At 43.5% G+C, this 24,359-nt stretch overlaps 1 protein-coding gene and 1 long non-coding RNA gene across 3 annotated transcripts in view; one reads left to right on the top strand and one right to left on the bottom strand.

Moving 5' to 3' along the window:
- Nucleotides 1-11,730, top strand: part of cpxm2 (carboxypeptidase X (M14 family), member 2) — a 54,143-nt gene extending 42,413 nt beyond the window's left edge. Inside the window, exons 10-14 of the mRNA XM_079492996.1 lie at nt 807-986; nt 4,723-5,020; nt 5,791-5,930; nt 7,847-7,946; nt 10,997-11,730. Of these exons, the coding sequence (XP_079349122.1) occupies nt 807-986; nt 4,723-5,020; nt 5,791-5,930; nt 7,847-7,946; nt 10,997-11,262 (984 nt within the window). The 3' untranslated portion in view covers nt 11,263-11,730. The remainder of the gene's footprint in view (nt 1-806; nt 987-4,722; nt 5,021-5,790; nt 5,931-7,846; nt 7,947-10,996) is intronic.
- Nucleotides 1-17,144, bottom strand: part of LOC306915581 — a 106,190-nt gene extending 89,046 nt beyond the window's left edge. Inside the window, exons 1-2 of one of the 2 annotated variants that reach the window (XR_013788846.1) lie at nt 16,949-17,144; nt 14,128-14,276 (exon numbers count right to left, since the gene is read on the bottom strand). This is a non-coding gene — a long non-coding RNA (uncharacterized lncRNA). The remainder of the gene's footprint in view (nt 1-14,127; nt 14,277-16,948) is intronic. The other variant, XR_013788847.1, reaches the window with a different exon arrangement.
- Between the last annotated feature and the right edge of the window lie 7,215 nt (nt 17,145-24,359).

Raw genomic sequence — 24,359 nt, 5'->3', positions numbered from 1 at the left:
TTCTACGACATAAAAATGTCTGCGAAAACCCCACTTTAAGCTTTAAACGTCTCCAGAACAGTAGCTAAATGAGACCACTTGTCGGGGACATTAAATGTCACCACGTCAAACACGGAGGATTAGTGGTGATGATGATGTTGAGGTCATGCAATCGTGGTTTAGTTAGTTTATAGCCCAACATTCTAATAGCATTTTGGCATACGGTTTCATTTATGTTTTTTTTTTTTAACTTGAAAATGGTGTTAATTTGTGAAGATTATCTTGCTAAACAAGACATGCACACCGTAAGTGTTATAAACCTTTATTTGCCACAGAACCCATGTTCGGCAGTGTGTACATCTCGCACACACGCACGCACGCACACACGCACGCACGCCCCTCTGAAGAATTAATCAGTGAATTTGCACACATTTTAATAGAATCATGCTGAAAACTATCAGGACATGAACCGATATAAAACACAGGCGCAGACTTGCATGCATAAATTAACTAAATTAACCTCATCACCGTGTGATGAAAGCAAGCTTCAGCGCAGTAATGAAGAGTGAGCAACCCGGATTAAAAGCATGTCTGCACATCGAAAGACAGCAAGTCACTTTTAAGGCCCGCTGTGTCAACAGTAAATTAATCCATCGGTAACTCCAAGGGGGGTACGAATGTAACCAAATGGACCCAAGTTTACACCAAGGATTTTTACAGTGTACTGTGCACATGTTGCGCAGTTGCTTTGCATTCCCCATCCTCTTGGATGTTGTTGTTGTCAACATGTGTTTGCATGCTGCTGGCTGGGTGGGTCCCCCCCTCAGGGCTCCGAGCTCAGCGGTTGGTCTCTGGGGCGATGGAGCCAGGACGGAATGGATATCCACCACAACTTCCCGGACCTCAACTCCATCTTGTGGGAGGCCGAGGCCAAGAAATGGATCCCGCGCAGGATGCGGAACCACCACGTGCCCATCCCTGAATGGTACCAGTCCAAGAACGCCACGGTCAGTCGCAGGCTGTGCACTGATTTTGTTTAATAACTTTATAAGACCTGCTGAGGACGATTCTACAAATGCCTTCGAATCAGTGGTTCGCAAACTTTTTCGTAATTAAAAATTCAACATTCAAAAACACAAGATTTTCGAAAACATGAAGCATGAAGTCAGTCCGCTGCCCCCCCAGGTTGGCAGAGGAAGTGTAGCGCCCAGGATTACATTAGATAATTGACACTGGGTGAAAAAATGGGTCGCAAAATCATGGTATCATTTTTTTTTATAATATTGGGTAAGATTGGGTAGTTCACATTCCTTAAGAGTTTGATACCCTGTCAAGCTGTGGTTTGTAATCTTCGAAGCTTCGATGACAGACAAATTGATGATCTGTATCAGGCGTGTATCCACAATCCTTCAAGGCCTTTGAATACACAATCTCAATGCTATACCACATTTGCACATTGCTCAAATTAAAGCTTGCAGTATGTAGTAATATAATTGCAACCACTTGCAGTTTTCATTCATGTCTGCCCAGATTCATCAGTAGCCTATGTGTGTAGTGAAGACTTTATAGGAATTTCATGAACATGTGTGGACACACACAGTGGCCTTGAATCACCAAATTATAATCAGTTCATCCTTGAGTCCAAAAGGACGTTTGTGCGACATGTAATCAAATTCCCTCAAGGAGCCAGTGTTCCTGGGATACTGCAGCGCTCCACAAGAACGGGGACTTACAGACGGACGGACGTACCATAAAGACGGACAGACTATCCGAAAACATAATGGCCAGGGGGTGTCTACTCTCCGGCGGAGCCATAAAGAATTACGGGCTGTATAAAAATGACTATAACAACCACAGTAATAAAAGTTAAAGAATGAAGGCCATTTCCCTTCACTGTGAAAAGACACAGGTGTGGTAATTGATAAGCATGTGTGCTTTAATTGACTATAATCCTTTTAGAAATGCAACAAACACAGACAAGACAGTGCTGGCGCCTCTTGGGGGGGAAAACACAAAGCAGCCGCGTTGAGTCATTCAAGCGTGATCTATTTCTGGAGAGATGGGGGTATTTTTCGACGGAGCTCGCGGCTGTGAACTAATTCAAGCCTAGAGGCCTATTAAGGCATTCTGGGCGGGAACCCCTTTTGGTGTTTTAAACATTATGTTATAATTTAGCTATTGAAAAATAGCAGATCTACAAGCTCATACGAGCTTGTAGGTCTGCTATTTTTGAGAAATCGTGAAAATGAACGTTTTTAACTCAAATCTTTGCTTCTGGGGGGGGGGTTCCTGGAACAACATATTTTCAGATGGGGGTCGGAGGCCAATTACATATCATTTTTGGGGTCCTTGACATGAAATATTGAGCACCACTGATATAGAAACATGAGGTTTTTCAGAAAAATAAAAATTTAAAAAAACATATTTTTTAAATAACTTAGCACAATACAATAAAACACAAGAAAATCAAAAAGCACAGAAACAAAACAAAACAAACAAACAAACAAACAAAAGAAAATGGCGAGCAGCACACACACAATACAGTCAGTTATTCATTAGGGAAAAATATATAAATACATATATATACACAATAATACACATATATATATACATACACAACACATACATTTCGACGTCAGGCCTAAACGGGTTAAAAGACTCACCCTCGCGGGTGTTTTCGACGTTGCCGAGAGCACAACAGCAGCGAGTCACGCGCACAGCCTCAGGAATAGCTGCTGCAGCTGCGGGGACATGAAAAGCGCTCGGGATCCTCATCTGTGCTCAGGAAGCTGTGAAAAAACGCCCTCGTTCGTTCGTCTGCCAGCCAGGGCTTTAGAGATAGTACAGCTGGTAAACAATGTGAGCGCCGCACACAGAGAAAGCGGGCAATATCCCTCCTGTTTTTCTAATTATAGCTCGCATATAAATGCAAATATGAGCTGGGATGATGCAGGGCTTGCCAATGGCTGGAGATTATTTGTTCTCTTTTTTGGATTGAACGCCAGGGTATTTTCTATATGGGGGGTCTTTAACTTTTGCGGCTTTTGTTTATTTTTAAACTGTGCTGGTAAAATGGCTGCATGCCTGTTTTGTCTTTTTTCAATGTATTTTTATTGAGGCTCTGAGATTTCACAACTGTTCAATCACAATTCAATGTATATAGAACCACACATTTTTATTTTTTCAACATAGCATAGGAAAACAACAAGAACCACAATACGGACATTACAATGCACGGACAAAAAACAAACAAACACAAAAAAAAAAGACAAAACGAGTACACCACAGTCTTGACATGATTACATTACAGGTCACCAGAGTCTTTGTTATTCACTACCATTCAATACGGTACATTGAAGCACAGTCTAGAAGGGTCCACTGTATCTAAGACTGGTTCCCATACCTTTGTGAACCCTTCCATGTTATCACGGAGGAGATAAGTCAGTTTCTCCAGAGGAACCACAGTCATTACCTCCTTGTACCAATCATCCAGTGCAGGAACACCTCTATGAGTCCAAAGCTTGAGTATAGTCTTCCTCGCTATGTATAAGAGTATTCCAACCAATTTGGCGTTGTGTCTGGTCCTTGCACTGTGCATGCCTGTTTGATACCATAACATTGTGTATGTCACTGCACTGACTCCCACCCCCTGCCCCCTTGAGATCGCAATGCAAGGTAATTGCAATTTGTCACTGTCGGGTGCGAAACCTCGTATGTCCAAAACCGTGGACATATACGAGGACAAGAAATGGACAAGAAATGGAGAAAAGAGAACCTGTGTTCCCACGTAGTTAGTCTTAACTTGCTTTATGTTAATACTTTTCATTGGTTCAATATTTATAAAACCCACAGGCAGTTAAAACACTTTCACGTTCAAGAATATTGTAGGAGAAAACTATCGCACACCGGTAGCATTCAGGCGTATGCACAGGTGCGTAGGCCAGTGGACATCAATGAAAGCAATAAGGTACACCCGCACACTGTATCTGCTCGGCACAAGAGTATCGTCTTATTTAATGAAGCAACGTTTCGGTCACTAGGGACCTTCCTCAGGCACGTTCAAGAATATAAAAAATAGCTTAGCTACAAGTTGTGCGTTGAGCTTGTACTATAGATCGATTCTTTTTTTCTACTTTTGTGTGACTAGAGCGGTGCCCATTGGGCTCTGGCCTACTTGGAACGATGCAAGTTGGAAATGCATGACCCACCCAGTGACCCAGTTATTATGTCTGTGTCCCTTATAGGCTCATATATAGTTCTTTGTCAGGCAGGCCAGCTCCATATATGGAGATCTATAGGGTACAGTATATATGGAGATCTAGGGGTGATCCCTAATTGTCCGGATCCCAGGCAGAGGCTTTTGTGCTGGTTCTGGACAACCGGCTATCCGATGGACTCGACACCGGGCACTGCACTCCCTGTGGTGGTGTGGAACGTGTGTCAAATTTTGAAGGGGCGAACGTTTCTCGAGTTACGTGGATTACAGACACACAGAGACGTGGCGCATTAATCGATAGAAGATACTGTAGTATCACGCAGCGGCAGCAGGGCATTAATTTATGAAACCACAGCAGTGATAACATAAAAGAAAGTTTGGAATACGGAGAATCGGAGATACAAGGTTTCTACCTGACGGCAACAAATTGTTTTCAATGCCCCGGAGTTAATTAAACCAGGCTCAGTACTCACACAAATTAATATCTCCCCACCTCCACACACACACACACACACACACACCCCTAGGTTGCCATGGAGACGCGAGCGCTGGTGGCATGGATGGAGAAGATACCCTTCGTGCTGGGCGGGAACCTCCAGGGAGGGGAGCTGGTGGTGACCTTCCCGTACGACCGCACGCGCTCCCAGGGCGTGACCCGGGAGCAGACGCCCACGCCGGACGACCACGTCTTCCGCTGGCTGGCCTTCTCCTACGCCTCCACCCACCGGCTGATGACCGACGCCAGCCGGCGCGTCTGCCACACGGAGGACTTCGCCAAGGAGGACGGCACCATCAACGGGGCGTCCTGGCACACGGCGGCAGGCAGTTAGTTAGCGTTTCGTTTGGCACCCTGACCCTATACCCGAGTATACCTGTGTTTCTGGCTCGCTTCCAGCTAACATGGGTGTTAAAAAGCGTTTCTCGGCAGGGTTCGGTTTGTTTGGAAGATAAAATAAAACAAGAGGGCAGGGACTTTTTTCTTAACCACTTATGGCCTGTATAGTTCTGCGTAGAGCAAAAATAGCCAAACTTAAAGGAAATTCTAAATGTAAACTTTGCATAGCGACCAGCTTGTTTGTGCAGGCAGTCGGGGACTGTAGAAAATGAAATAATTAATGACATAGTTATTAAACTATTCATTAAGGCCAGTTTTAATTGGGAAATGAATATGGTTTTCATATTGCCTTATTTGGTAAGCATTTTATAGAAGCAATAACCCCACTACAAGCATCGGTGTACAGTAACGTGGTAATATATCACAGCTGATATGGGGCATCATTAGCCCCTTGTGATACAACTACACCCTGGCATCTCGAGTTATTGCTTAAACGAACCTCATGAACCCTAGTGTCTCTATTCTGGGGGTGAACTTTTGGCGAAAATAAGACAATCAAAGTTCTGCGTTGTTATGACTTGGCTTGGGCTCGTCTTGCGAGCTCAGCTATTTTCGACAAAGACATCTGGTATAGAGAGAAATAAGAAGCGGACCAGAGCCCTGGGGGAACCGTTCAAGTATATAGGATTTAAGTGCTTAAATATAGGTCTATCTTTTAACAGAGTATTTCAAGAATCTTCATTGTCTTTTCTTTTGGCAGGTATAAATGATTTCAGCTACTTGCACACCAACTGTTTTGAGTTGTCGATGTACGTGGGCTGTGACAAATATCCTCATGAGAGTGAACTGCCGGAGGAGTGGGAAAACAATCGTGAATCACTGCTTGTGTTCATGGAGCAGGTACGCGCACACACACGCACGCACGCACGCACCAAAATATCAGCTTTTGGTCGCGTCTCATCTTGGAACTATATTTAGGAAGGAAATGTGACTTCACTTTCTGACCTGGAATCTTGTTTTGTGAAAAGTACTGCATTATCGCTCCAACTTCTAATACTGGAGGCATTCTTATCTGTGGAGTGCTCGAGCATCTTTCCTTGAAGCCTGCTGATTTATTGTAAACTAATATAATGTCCTTCTTGACATTTGGAAATAAATCCCTGAAGTGAAAGTGCCTTTGACTGTCTTACTATATCAAACAAGGCAGCTCACTCAGGTGTTTACATTTGAACGCTCGATGAGGGACCATCTTGATGAATTGTCATATGTTCAGCTGAGATATACGTTAACCCATTTTGGGCGGGAACCCCTTTTGATGTTAGCATTATGTTATGCTTTAGCTATTGAAAAATAGCAGATCTACAAGCTCATAGCGCGCCACCGAGTGGCGCGCTACGAGCTTGTAGGTCTGCTATTTTTGAAAAATCGAAGAACGACTGACATAGAAACATAGCTTTGTCAGAAAACTGTCAGGATGTAGAAGACATTTTTCGAATCTGATCTCAGGTCAAGACTCAAAATGGGTTAATAAATCACAAGTCTTCATCATACTGTACAGTACAGACACATCATATACCGGTACGTGTCAAAGTAAAAAAAAAACCTACTACTGCCCACCAGAGAGTCAGTCAGAATGCTCTCAGGCGGTTAGTGTTAGATTGGATGGGCCGGAGGGATGGGGTGCTCACTTTGTTTCACACACACTGGAAGACAAGGCATGTGCGCGCCAACATCGAGGCTATACACGGCTTGCGAGGCACGCCCGAGTGGGCAGCTAGGCGAGTGAGTGAGTGCGTGCCCGTGCCGAGCAGCCGATGATGGCCTCGCGCATCGACGAACACGCCGTCCGGATGCGACCCCGTTTTCTTCCCCACGAAGGGAGGGAAGGCTGGAAGGAGCGCCGCGGCTTGAGACGGGCCGTCGGTGAGGTAGGGACTCGGGAGCGCTCCGCTGTGTTCATTGTAAGGGGGGGCGAGGATTTACTATTCTCTGCCTATTGGGTCACAACTCAAACGGGGCAGAGTCGGCTCATGTGAACTCGGTTCGCTCACTTTTTAGCTCGCTCGGTGGTGTCTCTCGTGGCTCAAGGTCGCTTGAGACGGCCCCTACGTCGCGGTCTAGAACTATAAGGCTAAAGTCACTCCCTTCGTGGTGCAGAAAACTGTGTCGATGTCCGGATTGGTAAGCCGTGCTGGATAGAATAGAGACTGTCACTGGGCCATGGCTCAGTGGTCCAGGCACCTTGGCTGGTAATCCAGTCTGGCAGTGTGCCGCGGGTTCGACTCCCGATCCCGACGGCCTTTACTGCATGTCTTCCCCCCATTTCCTGTCAGCCTACTGTCTGTCCCTCCATAAAAAATATAAAATAAAGGCGAAAGCCACCAAAAGAAAAACATTAAAAAAAAAATAATAATAATAGAGACTGTCACCCGTTTCAAAATTGCACGCGCACACATGCACACGCGCGCACACACACAGTCGGTGAGTGAAACAAGACAAGTGCTTCCCCATGCCCGACATGACCAGATTCCTCCCTGCGTGATTCAGAACAGGTTAGGCTTGTTGACCAAAGTGAAAACACCATTATTATTGTGAGACCTACTGTACAGCAGTGGGATTGTATAGCATATTGAATTTTCCTTCATTTCCAAGCAGATCGGGAGATGTGGGAAATCCCCCACATTTTCTATACATGTACCACAACATACCATAACATATACTGTAACGTATACATGCTCATCATTCTCCACTGAGCAGAGGTCATGTTAAAAAGCTTGGTGATATAGATGAGGCATACTGCTTTCCATGTACACCAGGTGCACCGTGGGATCAAAGGTGTCGTGAGGGACCTGCAGGGTCGTGGTGTTCCCAATGCCATCATCTCCGTCGAGGGGATCAACCATGATATACGCACAGGTACTCTCACTTCATCACATCATTATCAGCCATATAGGACGCTGTTATTAAACCCATGTTGACCTGAGATCAGATTCTAAAAATGGCTTCTACATCCTGACAGTTTTCTGAAAAAGCTATGTTTCTATGTCAGTCGTTCTTCTATTTTTCAAAAATAGCAGACCTACAAGCTCGTAGCGCGCCACTCGGTGGCGCGCTATGAGCTTGTAGATCTGCTATTTTTCAATAGCTAAAGCATAACATAATGCTAACACCAAAAGGGGTCCCCTCCCAGAATGGGTTAAACCCTTCACGGCTCTGACGTCACCTTATCATATTGATGACGTCATGGAATTGCAACTGTCAATAAATTGCACAAGAAATGTTTTGCGCGATTAGCATGTGGACAAACACTGTGAAGGATGGACTTAGAGAAATCTGAGGAACATATACGGATACATCTTGGCTCGCCCCTTAGGCGCCACACCATAAGAAGCCGTGTTACTCTCTATGCGATGGATTAATAAATATTTCATCCAGCAGACATTCCCTGTTTAATTTATGCAAAGAACAGCAAAACAAACAAATGTGTTCACAGCAAAAAAAACATATTCAACCTAACAATGTCCAGTATGCAGTATAGCTTGCGAATGTTATTTGTCTTGTGAAAATGTATGTGAGTAAGCTTTTTTATTTATTTTTTGCAATGAAAGCAGCGAGAGCTACAGCACCCCGGGGCTTAAGTGATTCCCACGGCTCTTCATTTGAGCTTATTTCCTCTGGATGAGTCACTTTCAACTCAAGCAACCAACAGAGTATTTTATAGGGTAGCCTACTATAAGGAGCAGCATACATATAGAGCACTTAACACATAACAAGTTGATGCAAATGCATTGCTCGGGGGATGTGAGGGACCCATTAGAGAAAGGACATCTACTGGATGGCAGGTGCAGGACCAAACAATAGGCCTATCTCACAGCCCCCTTTCCACGCCCCCTTCCGGTAGATAGTGGTGTCATTTAACATTAGCATTTACACGTTTTTTTCTCTGGAGAATCTAAGTACAAAATGTAAAAATGTGAATAAGACCAATATTATTATGAAGCAAACAAGATGGTAAATCAGCTCGAACAGATAGAACAAACCTTACCTTGAGAAAACAAAAGTTGTAGACTTCTTAAATTACCTCTGTTAACATGTAGTGTCTATGGAGTGACGTCACGCTATCACCACTAACGCGGAAAGGGGGCGTATTAAGGGGGCGGGGAAATTCTGTGAGATAGGCCTATTGGCAATATACAAAATAGAAGTAACATTGTAAAGCTCCCAGTCAAGGCTTTATTATTTATAGATTAAGGCAATATAAAAAATAGAAGTAACATTGTAAAGCTCCCAGTCAAGGCTTCATTATTTATAGATTAACATTTCGACACAGTCTTCATCAGAATGTGGGGGATCCATGCAGTACAAGTATAATATTTTCCTCTGAAATGAGGAAAAATACTATCATTAGAAGTAAAAGTATTGGAAATTGGAATTACTAATACCTCAAAATTGTACTTAAGTACAGTACATAAGTAAATATACTTTTCACCACTGATTCCTAGGATACTGTATGGAACAGCATAGATAGAGCACTTAACAACACTTAGAGGTTGTTGGCATCAAACAAGACTTTATACGGGCAAACAAACCCTCTCACCCTCTCAAGTCTTGCCAGCCGTATCAAAGGTATAGCCTCAAGGTTGTCTTTGCCAATTCATTTAAAAAAAAAGAAAAAGTAAATAAATGCTGCATGCCTTCAAAGTCAAAATGTTTTTGTACTTAAGAGCGTGAAATCGAATGGCCAGCAGGACTTCCAGGACCAGTATTATTCCTGGAACTTTGCGTGAACCACCGTTTCCTCCCGGAGATCCTTTATTACCCCCTTCGGCCACCGAGAGAACATTTTGAATTCTTAAAAATGCATCTCATTTCCAACTGCCTCACTACAATAAAACGTGTCTTTGTGTGGGAAGCAAGGTAGGTACGCACACCATTTACCTTCGTACCTCCAGAAAGAAATATGACTAGTGGCCTCTCACTCACAAATGAATCATTAGCAGACACTGAGCCGACAGGAGACAGCGAGGGAGTGTGGTGAGAATGATGCACGTCGACGTCGATATGTGAAGGATGTTTTCCCAGACTCTGCTCGGAATTACAACTCATTAGCATTTTATATTGGCTCGTTTACAGCAACCAATTACGGTATAGCTTTCCCCTTCTGCCTCCGGAAAGCGAGTGACTGACTGATGCAAATGCAGATGTGCGCACGTGTCGCCGTCTGGGGGGGAGGGGCAAAGCCGTACATCAACGGCACTGACATGACTGCCATCGTATGTCATTGGGCTCAGCGGTTGTGCTGAGGCGCGGGTGTGGGCGAACCGATGATCGGGGGGAGGTATAGCTGTCATTTTCACGAGTGAATCGATGGATCACAGTTCACAAGTTCACTCAGCGACTCCCACACAACATGCTGGGCAAAGATACGGCGCATCAATCCAATGAGACGAAGCAGAGACATATATAATATATACTTCTGCAAAATAGAACTCAAATTATTATTATTATTATAGTATTTGTTTGTTTTGACTGCCCTATAGGCGCAAGCTTTTGTCTATGTTTACACTGTAATACTTTATTTAGTTAAGTTTAGTTACAGCTCTGGGTTATTTGTAGATCATACTGTGTTTGTTTTGTCATCTGATTATCTCTCACTGGATACTTCTTTACAGCAAATACTGTGGAGTAGACCGGAACCATGTTTTATTTTCGTCCGACTCAATAATGCGCCTGTGATTATTAGCGCATACATGTAGGCTTAGTCACCTATAAACGATGAATAAATCAACTCATATCACACACACCATGCAGGCACACACACCTCCTGTCTCCTTCTCATGAACTTGCTCTGACACTGTATTTCTGTATGCCGTGTGTTCGTGTGGGTGCACACACACACACATGCGTCTGCATGCGCGTGCGTGCGTGCGTGCGTGTGTGTGCGTGCGCGCGTCTCTGTGTCTCAGCGGCTGATGGTGACTACTGGCGCCTGCTGAACCCCGGAGAGTACCGAGTCACGGCCAGGGCAGATGGCTACAGCTCTTCCATTAAGAAGTGTGAGGTGGACTACGAGATGGGGGCCACGCGGTGTGACTTCACCATTAACCGGACGAACCTATCGCGCATCAAGGAGATCATGGACAGATTCAACAAGCAGCCGCTCAGATTGCCCAGGAGGCAGCCGGCGCAGCTCCAAACTGGCGGGCCCAGACAAAGACGTACGGGGACATAGGGACCGGATGGGATGGGGGCAGGAGGGGTAGACGAGGTGCTCTGCTCTCGTCATATTGGGCTGTGATAAAGACGCATAGCCTGGGATGGGGGCCGATGCATATACAGACTCTTGATGGAGTTGCCGTTTACAGGCAGGCAACACATTCAGAGATTGGCTGCTGCTTAAAAAACACTTAAACCCTGAATTCTTTGTTGACTGGGGTCCCCCATTCACCATATTATTCACACGGCGGCCATCTTGCCATTAAGTTAATGAAATGCCACGCCGTTGCCAGTTTGCCACCCCGCTTTTTCAATGCAAAATGCCAACACGGCACGCCGTGTGAATAATGGTCTATGGGGTCTGTTCTAGGCCCCCTCTACACGAAATCTTTTTGCCGAAAGTAGCTGATCTACAAGCTTAGTTGCTTAGTAAGCTTAGTAAGTAGATTTGCCATTTTCGGTGAATGCTCACTTGTTATGACATGACCAGAACAGGTACTCTAGGGTTTATGTGGTTTTAAAAACAAGATGCTTGTTCTTTGGTTTGGTTTTGCCATGGCATAAGCTCTGTAAGGAATACAATAACGCTCGCCGCAAAACACACTCGCCCAGGGTCAAAACTGGCGGCCTCGAAACAGTAGCCACCAGGTATTCCTAAATGTAACCTCAGTTAAACTATGCATGAACCTGACCTTATTCCAAAAACCTAACCTCAGTGAAACTGAGCCTAAACCGAAACTTATTCCTAACCTTAACCTCAGTCAAACTAATACAAGCCATGGGGGCGAGCAGTTGGCGAAGAGATGGGGTCGAGTGTGTTTTGGGGGGAGTGTTCTGGTTACCAGTGTACCTGGTTTTCTTCTCATTTGCTGTCTGACTGTGTTTCACTCAAGGGCCATAGAGCACCGAAGTCACTGTCAGTAGAGGGCGTCAGTCCCCAGGTTCGTGTACTTTTCTCCATAGGGGGATTTTAGATCGCCTCATATAAGAACTGTGTTTGAAAAATAAACCGATCACCCCGGCCTTTTCACTCATATGGATATGAAGCATCGACTGAAGGTGGAACTGTACAAATATACCCAAAGAGTAACAAAATAAGCGTTAGAAACGATTCAAACAACCCAGAGACTGGCCGGGGTGGTCGGTTTATTTTTCAAACACAGTTCTTATATGAAGCAACCTAAAATCGCCCTATGGAGATTTCACTGCAAATAAAAAAATACATGAACCTGTGTATAGGCGCCCTCTACTGAAAGTGACGTCAGACTTCGGTGCTCTATTATGTATACTATTAATAATGTGTCCTATTTTTCCATTGATCTCACCCCGGTCTTGTCCACTGAATTCAGAACTATACCATACTCTTTCAACTGAACTCTTTGAATATCAAAGTAAAAATCAATGTGGTAACCAGAAGAGGAATGACCTTTATATAATAACCCTTACAAGCTGTTACAAAACCTTTTTTACCAGCAGTACTTATTTACTTATTGACTCAGTGACATTAATGTCTCTGACTTGTGGTTTTTATACAACACATTACTTTTTGCAAATTATTTAATAAACCATAATGTTTGTCTGAATGGACTTCTTTAACAGTCAGCCAAGGCTCTCTTTACAAAATGAAGTGCTGCAAAAACAGAATATCCCTGCCTGCAGCCATGAATAGCAATGGGTCAGTGTGTGTGTGTGTGTGTGTGTGTGTGTGTGTGTGTGTGTGTGTGTGTGTGTGTGTGTGTGTGTGTGTGTGTGTGTGTGTGTGTGTGTGTGTGTGTGTGTGTGTGTGTGTGTGTGTGTGTGTGTGTGTGTGTGTGTGAGATAACTTTTGTCATTGGAATTTGTAGCCTAAAATTTACATAAATAACATTTAATTATAATCTTTTTCCAATTATGCCATCACTGTTTCATCAATATCCAGTGCAAGATTGGCTTCTCTATAGTGGCACATTGACCACGCACAGAACCCATCTAGAACAGAGCGGAACATATAATTCCTTACAGTAACATTACAACTTGAAACAATGAATTGTTATCATTTAATATGATGAATTGCTATCCCAGTGCCACCATACGCGTTCACTTTAATTAAGAGAAGGAGTTTGCCTGCCCTCTCCAGCAAAGTTTTCACCATCATTAAGACCGGTATTGAAGTATGGATATAGTTTGTCAGTAAACGTGCAGTCAGTGGAAAAAGTAGATACCGGTACTAAATCATTATAAAAAGACATTATAACATATATATAAAATATGACCAGACACTTCTCATAAGCAATAAACACTCCAACTGTCTGGAGCTTCTCTCTTACAGGGAGGAGGATTGAAGGGCTGTCAAGAGACCTGTACTCGTTATCATTCCACAACCTTCTTATAGTCCATGAACCGTTGCTGGGTTTCAGTGATTGATCCCTTCCGGTTGACGGGACTCTCTGGCCACTCTCTAGCCCATAGCCAGTCTTCCAAACACAGCCAATACCACGCACCGTAAACAGCCCAACAGAGGTGTTGCCCCCAAGCCAGTCATGAATCAATACAGCCACTCTGCCACAGATCACAACTTTCAACAGCAGCTTTATGTCAAAACCTCTAGCTTGGACTTCAAACAGAAACCGAAAACACACACATATATATAATTCAAGTGCCCAAGAGCCACATGCACATACTGTTCCCTGTTATAAAACTCACTAGTATGCCTTCAATGCCAGACACAACACAACATACAAAACGTACATTCACGTCAGGATTCAATTCCAGAGTCAGAAACAGTTACTGCATTTTTCATTGACACCCAGCCATTGGGTTAAAAAAAAATCAATAGTACAACATCTTGAATCACAGTATACACAGCATAAAACACAAGCAGCAGCAAAAAAAAGGTTCCTACCTCGAGTCGTCTTCTATTTGGCTTTGGAACCCATGGATAGAGAAATACAGTAGAATGGCTCTAGTTCCTCCCTGGATGAATGAACCTTCCACCGGTCTCTCCAGTCACGTCGATCCTCCATACATCTGGCTCGCCTGTGCTTTCCTCCCCTGCTGGGAGTTCCGGGAGTCAATGGCAGTAATCATAACAATACATGGAATTAATATACCGGTAGCGCTTTTCTAAGTCGCTTTACATAACGTAAGTGTGGGGCCAAGGGGAGAGGGGAAAAAAGAGAACAACCGAATTAGGAAAATAACTCAGATAAGCAAAACAGATAAGAATTAAAAGCAATAAAACACTAAAAGCAAGTTGAAGTCAAAGTGAACTCGGAAAGGCAATTCTGACAGGTGGGTTTTCAGGCCTCCAGAGGGAGGGGGCAGCCACAGAGAAGGCCATGTCGCCCCAGGTTCGGATCCTTGGGGTCTTGGGGACCTGCAGGAGGCCAGCATCACTGGACCTGAGGGAACGGGACGGAACATGTGGCTTGAGGAGGTCAGAGAGGTATAGGGAGAGCCATGTTGTGGAGTGCGTTATAGGTGGTGACTGGTGAGCAGCATTTTAAAGTGTATTCTTTGTTGGACAGGCGGCCAGTGGAGGTCTCTGGAGTGGTGAGCGGGCAGGCTGCCTGCCTGCTCACCACTCCAGAGACCATTATCACGCCTGCCGCGGGCAGCTGAGTTTTGAACATATTGGAGTTTATTGAGGGCTTTGGAAGTGATGCCATGGAGGATGCTGTTGCAGTAGTCTAACTGGGATGTAAAAAATATATAAAATGTGGCTCAACAACAGGTCTACTTTGTTTTGAGGAGTCATATTTCTATGGCCCTTTGTAATAAGTTCTTAGTCAATTGATAGAAGACATCCTGAAATAATGGTATACAGTATGTAATGAAACTTGAATTTTACTGCCGTCTCGTTTTGCCTTGCTTCAAGGACAACTTAAGTGAAAAGTGGTTAATCTTACCCCCACTCTATGCCTGTCACATCATACATACAGACCCCTTTTCCATCGGTTGGTTCCCAATGGGAACCAGTTCAGTTATTTTTGGTTCTTAGTCCATGAGCCAGAGCTCCAAAATGTGAATGTTAATTATGAATTGAGTGTGCAAAACCATAGCTATATTAAATTGCTTGTTGCATATTTTCCTCATTTGCATACTTAAAATAAATAAATGTTGTAATACAATAAATCATTGTCTTCGTGTAAGTAATCAACTGGGGAAGTTTCATGGTGATTACAATCTAATATAGGTATGGTTTTGCCCACTCAATTCATAATTAACGGTCCAATTTTGGAGCTCGGGCAAATATGGACTAAGAACCAAAATGAACTGAACGGGAAAAGGGGTCACAGAGTAACACAGAGCCAGATACAGTCACTGAACAGACTGCGGTAGCTTTATTTTGGATAGCTGACAGATATTCAACCACCATCACATTGTCATTTGTATATTCAATTGCTTCTAAACCAAATGAGATATTGACTCTCAACAAACTTGTGCAGAGGGATGTATAGCACACCCTTTATATTTCTCATACATTATTTTGAATATGATATACTATATCAATGTAGTATTCTTAAATATTGTGCTTTTATTACTGTAAATTGTGTAATACTTTATAGAATACTGGTGGTAGAACAGCACTTACCAAAGAAAATGATAATGCCTGCCTAGATTGAGCGGAGCAGACTACTTTATATAGGCCTAGAGCTACAGTAGACATAGGCTATGTAGTGTAGATCAGTGGTTCCCAAAGTGGGGTCCGGGGACCCCTAGGGGTCCTTGAGGGAGTTCCAGGGGTCCCCAGCTAAATGATAGTTAGGAACCAAATGGACCCTTATGGGTCTGTAACTCAGGGAGTGTATAAATGGAACCATTTGTACACTCAAGAGTTAAATTAACATTGATTTTACTGAATACACATTGTGGTCCCAGAGATAGAAATGCCATTAAATTGGGGACCGTAGCCTAATTCAGTTCAAACTGGGGGTCATTGAAATTAAAATGGTTGAGAATCACTGCTGGAGCTGTAAAAGTCTTCTCTTAAAACTTCTAAAGGCGGGAACCCCTTTTGGTGTTAGCATTATGTTATGCTTTAGCTATTGAAAAATAGCAGATCTACAAGCTCATAGCGCGCCACCGAGTGGCGCGCTACGAGCTTGTAGGTCTGCTATTTTTGAAAAAACGAAGAACGACTGACATAGAAACATAGCTTTTTCAGAAAACTGTCAGCGTGTAAGACATTTTTAGAATCTGATCTCAGGTCAAAATGGGTTAAGGAGGTCCCTGTCATAGCCTACCTTTTCAAATGGGGGTCTGCAGGGTGATAACTGATAAGTGTCGATTTGGGGGTCCTCGACATGAAAAAGTTTGGGAACCACTGGTGTAGATAACATATATAGCCCATGCAGTATATGACTTTTCCTTCAATAGTCAAGTCAAGTGAAATGGGTTGTAAAATCATGTTTCTTACAGCTCAGAAACATTGCTAAAATCGAGTCCTTCTATTTGTTATCAATTGCAGACTTTGACAAAGTCATTAATGGTAAATGCATGAATTTAATCAAACAAATAAATAGTATAATAGTAAAAGAAAAGAAGAAAACATCTTCCCTAGTACGTTTCTTCTTTTTCCTCTAGTTTAGTTTTCAGTTTTGCTGTTAAAACATGCACATTATAAAAGAGCTACACTGACATGCCCTGAAATACATTGAGAGATGAAATAGAAAGTGCGCCATTATACACACAGTTCTGGTCTATTGCATTATATAACTCACCTGGTGAATAGTTGCAAAGGAATGTCTTTCAGCTGTCACAGTGAGTGACTCAGCGGCAGTATACACTTCCAGACGACACTGACAACTCTATTCAACTTCCATGAGGCGGAACATTACATTACAAGTTCTCTAGTTTTAGTTTAAACATTATGGAGCTTGTTGTTGTGAGTTGTGACAAATCGTCTGTTTGCGCTGGCTGCACTGCAGCAGGTGATTAGGAGTAGGGGGCGGGGCAACCGGAGGAGTTTAAAGAGCCCGCGTGAAGCCTGCTTAATAGGGAGTATCTACCAATAACCACCAGGGAGTATCTGACAATAACACAGTATTTTGTTTCTTAACTCACAGTTTTGTCCACTATTATTGCCCGAATATCAAAGATAAAAGTTATTTTCTTTGGTTAAAAAAACAAGTGTTATATAGCTATATATTCTGATAGTATGCCTACATTGCTATAGAGTGAATTTGTTCAGTAACAGGTGTCTCCATTTCTCTACAGCTCTTTATTAAAAAAGGAAAATGCATTTTCAGGCTAGGATAGGCTACCAATTTTATCAACCTTCAACCTAGGTGGCATAGCATAAGAAACTTTATTATTTTATTCATGGTCAGATTATTAGAATCATTAGAATGATATATAGAATCCCAGATTCCTAACTTGGAGAGTAGGCTTTGATTGATTGATTGAAGAATTTATTAACAGTTTGCAGAATTACAGTACATTTCAAGCACAAACTCAATACAAAGGCTGTTAACTGTGAGTGGACGACCCAATTAAGCATTACACTTGTTTCCAATAGGGTCCACCATGTTCAAATCATCAAAACATTTAGAGACGTACAAATAGACACTTCTATAGACAGAACAGGAATTCATCATAAAGGAGGTAAAAAGGGAAAAGAAACATATACAGTGAGGGGAAAAAAAGGGGTGGGCGGTGGGGGGGATTCACGTTCAGCTCCGTTAATTTGTTTGTTTTCCTTGGAGGAGCTGCGTTGGGTCCCCAAGTCGGCTCCGTGGCCGTACCTTGAGTTGGCTGTGTGGCCGTGACCGTCTCTTGTGTTGTCCTTGCGTTGGGTCCCCAATTCGGCTCAGTGGCCATACCTTGAGTTGGCTGTGTGGCCGCGACCGTCTCTTGTGTTGTCCTTGCGTTCGTGTTTGAGGGATTCCGATTTTACAGGGGCCAGTTTCGAATTGCAGCCGTCCGTAGGTGCCCTTTGAGAGCGGTTTTGAAAGAGTCAAGGGATTCGCATGTCTTAATGACAGTTGGTAGGGCGTTCCACATTTTGGTGGCATAGGAGCGAAAAGAATTTAGTCCCTTGTTTGTGCCGAATCTGGGTTGTACATGGTTCGTTGCACTCCCTCTGGTGTTGTGGGTGTGGACTTCGTTAACATTAAGGAAGTATCTAGACAGGTACATGGGTATCTTGGTGGTGTATCGAATCTTGTGGACCAGACCCATTACAAGATGCTGTACTCTGTCGTCGACCCTAAGCCATTCCAGCCTGTCGAAGTGGGCAGGGGTGAGGTGGGTTCGGGGGGCTAGGTCAAGTAGGAGCCTGACCAGTTTGTTTTGGGAAGTCTGGAGCCTGGTTTTAAGGGCCTTTGAGGTGCTGTGGTACCAGGAGGTGCATGCATAGTCAAAGAAACCCTGTACAAGGGCTCCTGTTAAGGTCTTCAAGGTGTTTTTGTTGACCAGTGAGGAGATCCTGTAAAGGAATCTTGTTCTATGGTTGACCTTTTTGATTACGTTGGCGGCCATTTTATCACCGGAAAGATTAGCCTCCAGGATGGAACCTAGGTAGGTAATTTCATCTTTACGTGTGATAACATTGTCACCCACTTTAACCAAGAAGCCATTTGCCATGCTGAGATTACTATTAGAGCCAAAGAGAATGGATTCAGTTTTTCCCAGGTGTAAAGATAGTTTGTTATCAGCGAGCCAGGTGCAGATTCTACCGAGTTCAGAGCTGAGGGCATTTTCAACCTGCAGTTTGTCCCTGTCCGAGACCAGCAGTGCTGAGTCATCTGCGAACAGGAACAAGTTGCAGTCACAAGCTGAAGTCATGTCGTTTACATATATTAGGAACAGTAGAGGCCCTAGTATGCTTCCTTGTGGAACGCCACAGCTCACTGGGAGGGGGGGGGACAATGTTCCGTTCACTTCCACCATCTGTTCTCTCCCCTCCAGGTAGGATTGCATCCAGCTCACTGATGTGCTATCGAAACCAATTGCTTTTAGCTTGTTAACCAGTATGGAGTGGTTCACGGTGTCAAAAGCCTTTTGGAGGTCCAGCATGACCATGCCGCAGTATTTGCCAGCGTCCACCTCTTGTTTGATGTGGTCGCTCAAATAGAGAAGGCATGTGTCAGTGGAGTGGGATGTTCTGAAGCCAGATTGGAACTCGTACAGGCCCGACACAAGTATAGTACTAGTGTAATATGCATTGGTTTAAATTATGGGTCTTCAACAGGGGGGTTGTCTGGGACCTGTAGGGGTCCTCAAGGAGTGGTTCTGTGGTTGACAGTATGGTTCATGCAGAGTTACTATAGGGGGACTGGCCAAGGGGCCAGTGAGGCTATTCAACGTTGAAGCTCTGGGCCCTAGTGGTAGGAGGAGGGACTACAGGCGGACCCGTGGATTCATGACCGGGAAACCCCGTGCAGCTGGGGTTTAACATTGAGCGCTCGGTTGCACTTCCGCATTTGCCAACCAGACGTTCTGAGACGGTACTTCCGGCAGTCTTCCGGGTGCTTGAAAACGCCACTGAGCAACTTCCACTGACATGAATAGCTGGGGGGGCGGAGCTTCGCACCAGTTCAGTCTCTATCCTTTTAATACTCTATGGGACTGGAGTATTGACAGGTTGACTGTCTGAAAACAACATGAATACAACACAACGCTGCACAATGATGGTGCTGTCAAACAAGTCTTTGAATCTACAGTATTAAATCTATGAAAACATAGGCTACAGTATGAAATTCATGAAAACATTCATCTGCAAACACAGTTTTATACAATAGGCTATGTAGTGGGGGTCGCTGCTTCATCTCTCTCTCAGCTAGGGGGTCCTTGAGCTGAAAGACGTTGAAGACCCCTGGATTAAATGATTCTCAAACATGCATCTTCTTTTTAGTATAGGCTTACTGTTAGGATACAGTGAAACTTTGCACTCATTCTGACCTTCCCATGAGCTGTGAAAGAGGCATGTGACATTACACTGCATGTGTGTGGCATTGCATCAAAATGTACTAGGCATGTTGATAATGTGTTTTTAGATAACACAGCGCTTCACAATCCATTAGCCTGCCCATCTTTGCCCGGGTTATTGCGTTGACAACGAGCAAATGTAAAGTAAGTGAAGTCCATATACAGTATGGGCATATCTGCACGCCCGCAGGCCGTCACAGATGTGCCACTTTATATTGTAGATATACTTTATGGAATACCAGATTGAAGGGTTTTAACAAATCAGGGCGAGCCAGAGTCTAAACAGGCTGTTAAACTCTCTGGCATGTTGTTGAGGGGCGCTAGCCCCTCCTATATACAGGTTTAATGTTTGTTTTTAGTTCAATGTTTGTTTTAAAAACGCCATTGACAATGAAGGGAAAATGTATGCCATCTTGTCCCTAACACAAACATTAAATGCCATTAACAATAAAGAGAATTTAATGTTTGTTTTGTCACCGTTTGTTTTACATCACCATTACATCACCTAATCAACATGAGTTAGACTTTAATATATTAGCGCCCCTCACTTCACACAGGTGTGATTTTTATATTCTATAGGATCTAGGGCTCTAGGGCACGCACGCGCACACGCACGCACGCACGCACGCACGCACGCACGCACGCACGCACGCACGCACGCACGCACGCACGCACGCACGCACGCACGCACGCACACACACACACACACACACACACACACGCGCGCGCAAATAATGATTTTCCTAAACTATTGGACCCAATTAAGTCTCATCACCGGGCAGCAGGAATCTCTACGCTCCAGCTTGAGCTGCAGCCTTCTCCCACATGGGTTGCATAAGATTCCCGGAGGGAGGTGCGGCGTGCCGTGGATGGCTGGTGGCAGAGGATGAGGATGAGTGCTGCATGGAACCCCTGCAGCTTGTCTGCTGTATGGCTGCATGTGCAAAAAGACCCAGGGAACAGCTGACCCCTGCCTGCGGTTCAAAGGCCAGCCTCTTCCTCAGAAGTCTGTCCCAACCTTTGAAGTGTGAGCATGCTCTGTCTGGATATCGCAGGAGCGGAGTGGCAAGAAGCAGCGTTCAAGCAGCTCTTCTTAACCTCCCAGCTCCACCAGCGCTGCTGAGCTGCTAAAGCAGATTAGGCTCATGGTGGGGCTCGGGCAGACTTGAAGGACATCAAAGGGGACAGATCAACAAACAGAGGGAGGACGCTCTTGGGGGAAAACGTTGTGTAATCATATCCTATACGTGGAATATTGCAAGCGTGATAATCCATATGTGCATGTTGCATGCTCTTAGGCCCAAAGGAGTATTGTATTCATGTAGAAATCACACTTGTGTGAAGTGAGGGCCCGGGGGCGCCCACTGTGGCTGCCGCATGACGTCACAGGGGGGGGGGGGGGCAGATTCACTGCCACTATATACACGTTAACTTACGAGACATGAATGCAGTGTGTCATTGTGTATAAAACAAATGTGTCCTAAGCTGAAGAACCGAAAACATCCAAAGAACCATACGGGGGCTTAACCACTTAAACCCTTACAAACTCCATTGGCCGGGATCCTCCAGGGTTCTGTACCGGGTCTCCTTTGCTGAAAATAGCCGATCTAGAAGCTCACGTGTGGTGTGGTGTGGGGGGCTGCCCATAATTCTGACATCCCATAACTACGACTACGATGTTCACATGACATGTCCAAAATATGGATGTTAGGGTTCATGTTGTTAACAGGTTATTTGAAGGGCAGCGGTGAAATATAACACCTCAGGCACGGTATAGGCACCCCAAACAACTGCTGAAGCACTGTCATTTTGTATGTGTACAATGAGCATTTGAGGATACTTCAGCACCAACAGCTCAAGGACAACGTGATGAACCATGCAGGTCCACATATAGAAAAGCACTACAATCATTCTGATTGCCTGACCAAGCAATCAGAGAGAAAACTGCTAAGGCGAAGAGGCATGTTTGCTGATCAGTATGCTACTGTGGTCTGGTGGCTGCTGGTGAGTAAAAAGTTATTCTTTGAAAAGTACTTACTCTTGTAAAAGGCACGTCTTATATAGCATAGACTCAAGGACATGGAAATAGACTTTCTTAAGTGTGCTCTGTGCTGGAAAATTGGAATCACAAATGCCATAAAATATGTAATTGTCCATGTCATTTAAATGCAGAGTTGTTGGAGCTTTGTCAAGCCCCGAAGCTATTTGTTGGGAGATGCTGAGGGAGAATTCACATTAACATTTCGAAAACATGTTTATCTGTGAAAAACTGTTTTTATACAGCTTGTCTCTGTGGGAAGTTGAAATTGGTGTTTTTGCTGAATGCCAAAAGAGAACTTTTCTCCATTGAATGTATCCCCCATTGGTTGTATATGTCTGGTTATTTCATAATTAATAGTTTCTATATATAAGCCTTTCCATGTGTCTCAAAAGAATTGTATTCTTAAACTGGCTCTTGAAATCACTTCACAACAGAAAGCATAAGCGTGAACCGAATAATTTAGCCATGAATAGTGTGTGTCTCATCTTGCAATGGAAAATAGATCTGTTTTAACCACTTTCATCCTGGCTTGCCTATTTGGGGAATATATCAACTCATTATAGGCTTTTTTCAATTGTCTTCTTTTCTTTCCTTCTTTTTTATAAATATATATTTAAGACAGACAAACAAAATCCAAGATTTTCGAACATTTTCCAAAAGTAGCAGATTTACAAGTTCACAATCACAATGCATTACGTGATACGATGTGAGCTTGTAGAGCTGATATGTTATTTGTTATACGACAAAGTGGTTAAAACCTAAAGTATAAAGATTTTTTTGAGAACTGTTCTGAAATCTGAATGCCATTCAATCCATTGCTTGTTGAGTCACAAAGGGTTTATTTTTTGACATTTGCTTTCCTCTCTGAGGTGTGTAGTTGAAGTTGTTTCACACCTACAGTATGGGGCCGCGGGCCCGGGTCGGTCGACCCCCGCAGGTTGAAAAACAACAACTGCTCCAGCCACACAGGTGCATGGCATCTAAAGTGATGATTAAGCCATGACTTGTGGCCAGTGGCCCCTGAAGGGAAATCTCCAGCCTCTCGGTGTTAAAAATCACAGTCATTTGCAGCCATGCCTTCCTAAGCCAGCCAGTCAGAGGTTTCATTACCACCTGCATTGTCAAGATGTGAACCGGGGGGGGGGGGGGGGGGGAGCTTTTCTTTTGCACAAAGCATATATCTAGAAAATACAACCTGAAAGGCTGAGAAAGGCTGAGGCTCTCATTCCCCCCACGCACACTCTTCACTTACCATTCCACATAGATTTCCTGAGCCTAAAGGGAAAAAAATGTTTTTTTGAGGGGAAAAGGCATAATTATGCTTTCTCCTTATATGTCACCATGGATACACTGCAGAGGTGAATTATGGGCTATCGTAAGTGGCAAACATAACAAACAACTGTTTAAGGGGCTTTTATTACAGAGAGTAATAAGAAGCAGCTTTGATGTTACTGTAAGTATTTTACATATGTAGTAAAGACAGCATTGGACTATTGAGATAAAAGCACAAAAACAGTATTTTAATCATCATTATAACCTTTCCTCTTCATAATCACTCTTACAATCACCAAGAGAATTACCTCTCCATTGCTTCATTGTACCATCAGCGGGGTTATGATAATCATCATTATCATCATCCTCATAATTGCCATTGCCAACTCGGTTGGAACACCATAGTCCTCATCTTAGCAGCATCAGCAGCAGTATCAAGCCAACCAGGTAGAATAAATAAAGATGTACCGGTACATAAATAAATTAAACCAAAACAAAAAGAAAATCAACCTCTTTGAAGCATAAAATCTGTAATAAAATGAGGTATATAAATACCACCCAATCCAGTGTCAACTATCAACAATAATCAAAGTGTAATACTGTAATGCATTAGAAGCAGCACATTCTTCAACACCTTAACAAATACATTATTGTCATAAATTACATGTATATCAAAAGACACAAAAATACTTTAATCACATATTTTACCTAAATCCATTTCTCCACTTTTTGTGAGTTTGTTTTAGTTTCCATATTTGTTTTCACTAACTATTGACACATTAGTAACTATATTTATCGTTAATGAGAAAAATAATTCTATTCTATATCAGTGCAAAACATCAGCAAGAAGTTGCCATGGAAAGCAGAATGTGAAAAGAGAAAACAGATTC

Source organism: Electrona antarctica (assembly GCF_951216825.1).
Source record: "Electrona antarctica genome assembly, chromosome: 22".
NCBI classification, from domain to species: Eukaryota; Metazoa; Chordata; class Actinopteri; order Myctophiformes; family Myctophidae; genus Electrona; species Electrona antarctica.
This window is presented reverse-complemented; position numbering and strand designations above follow the sequence as displayed.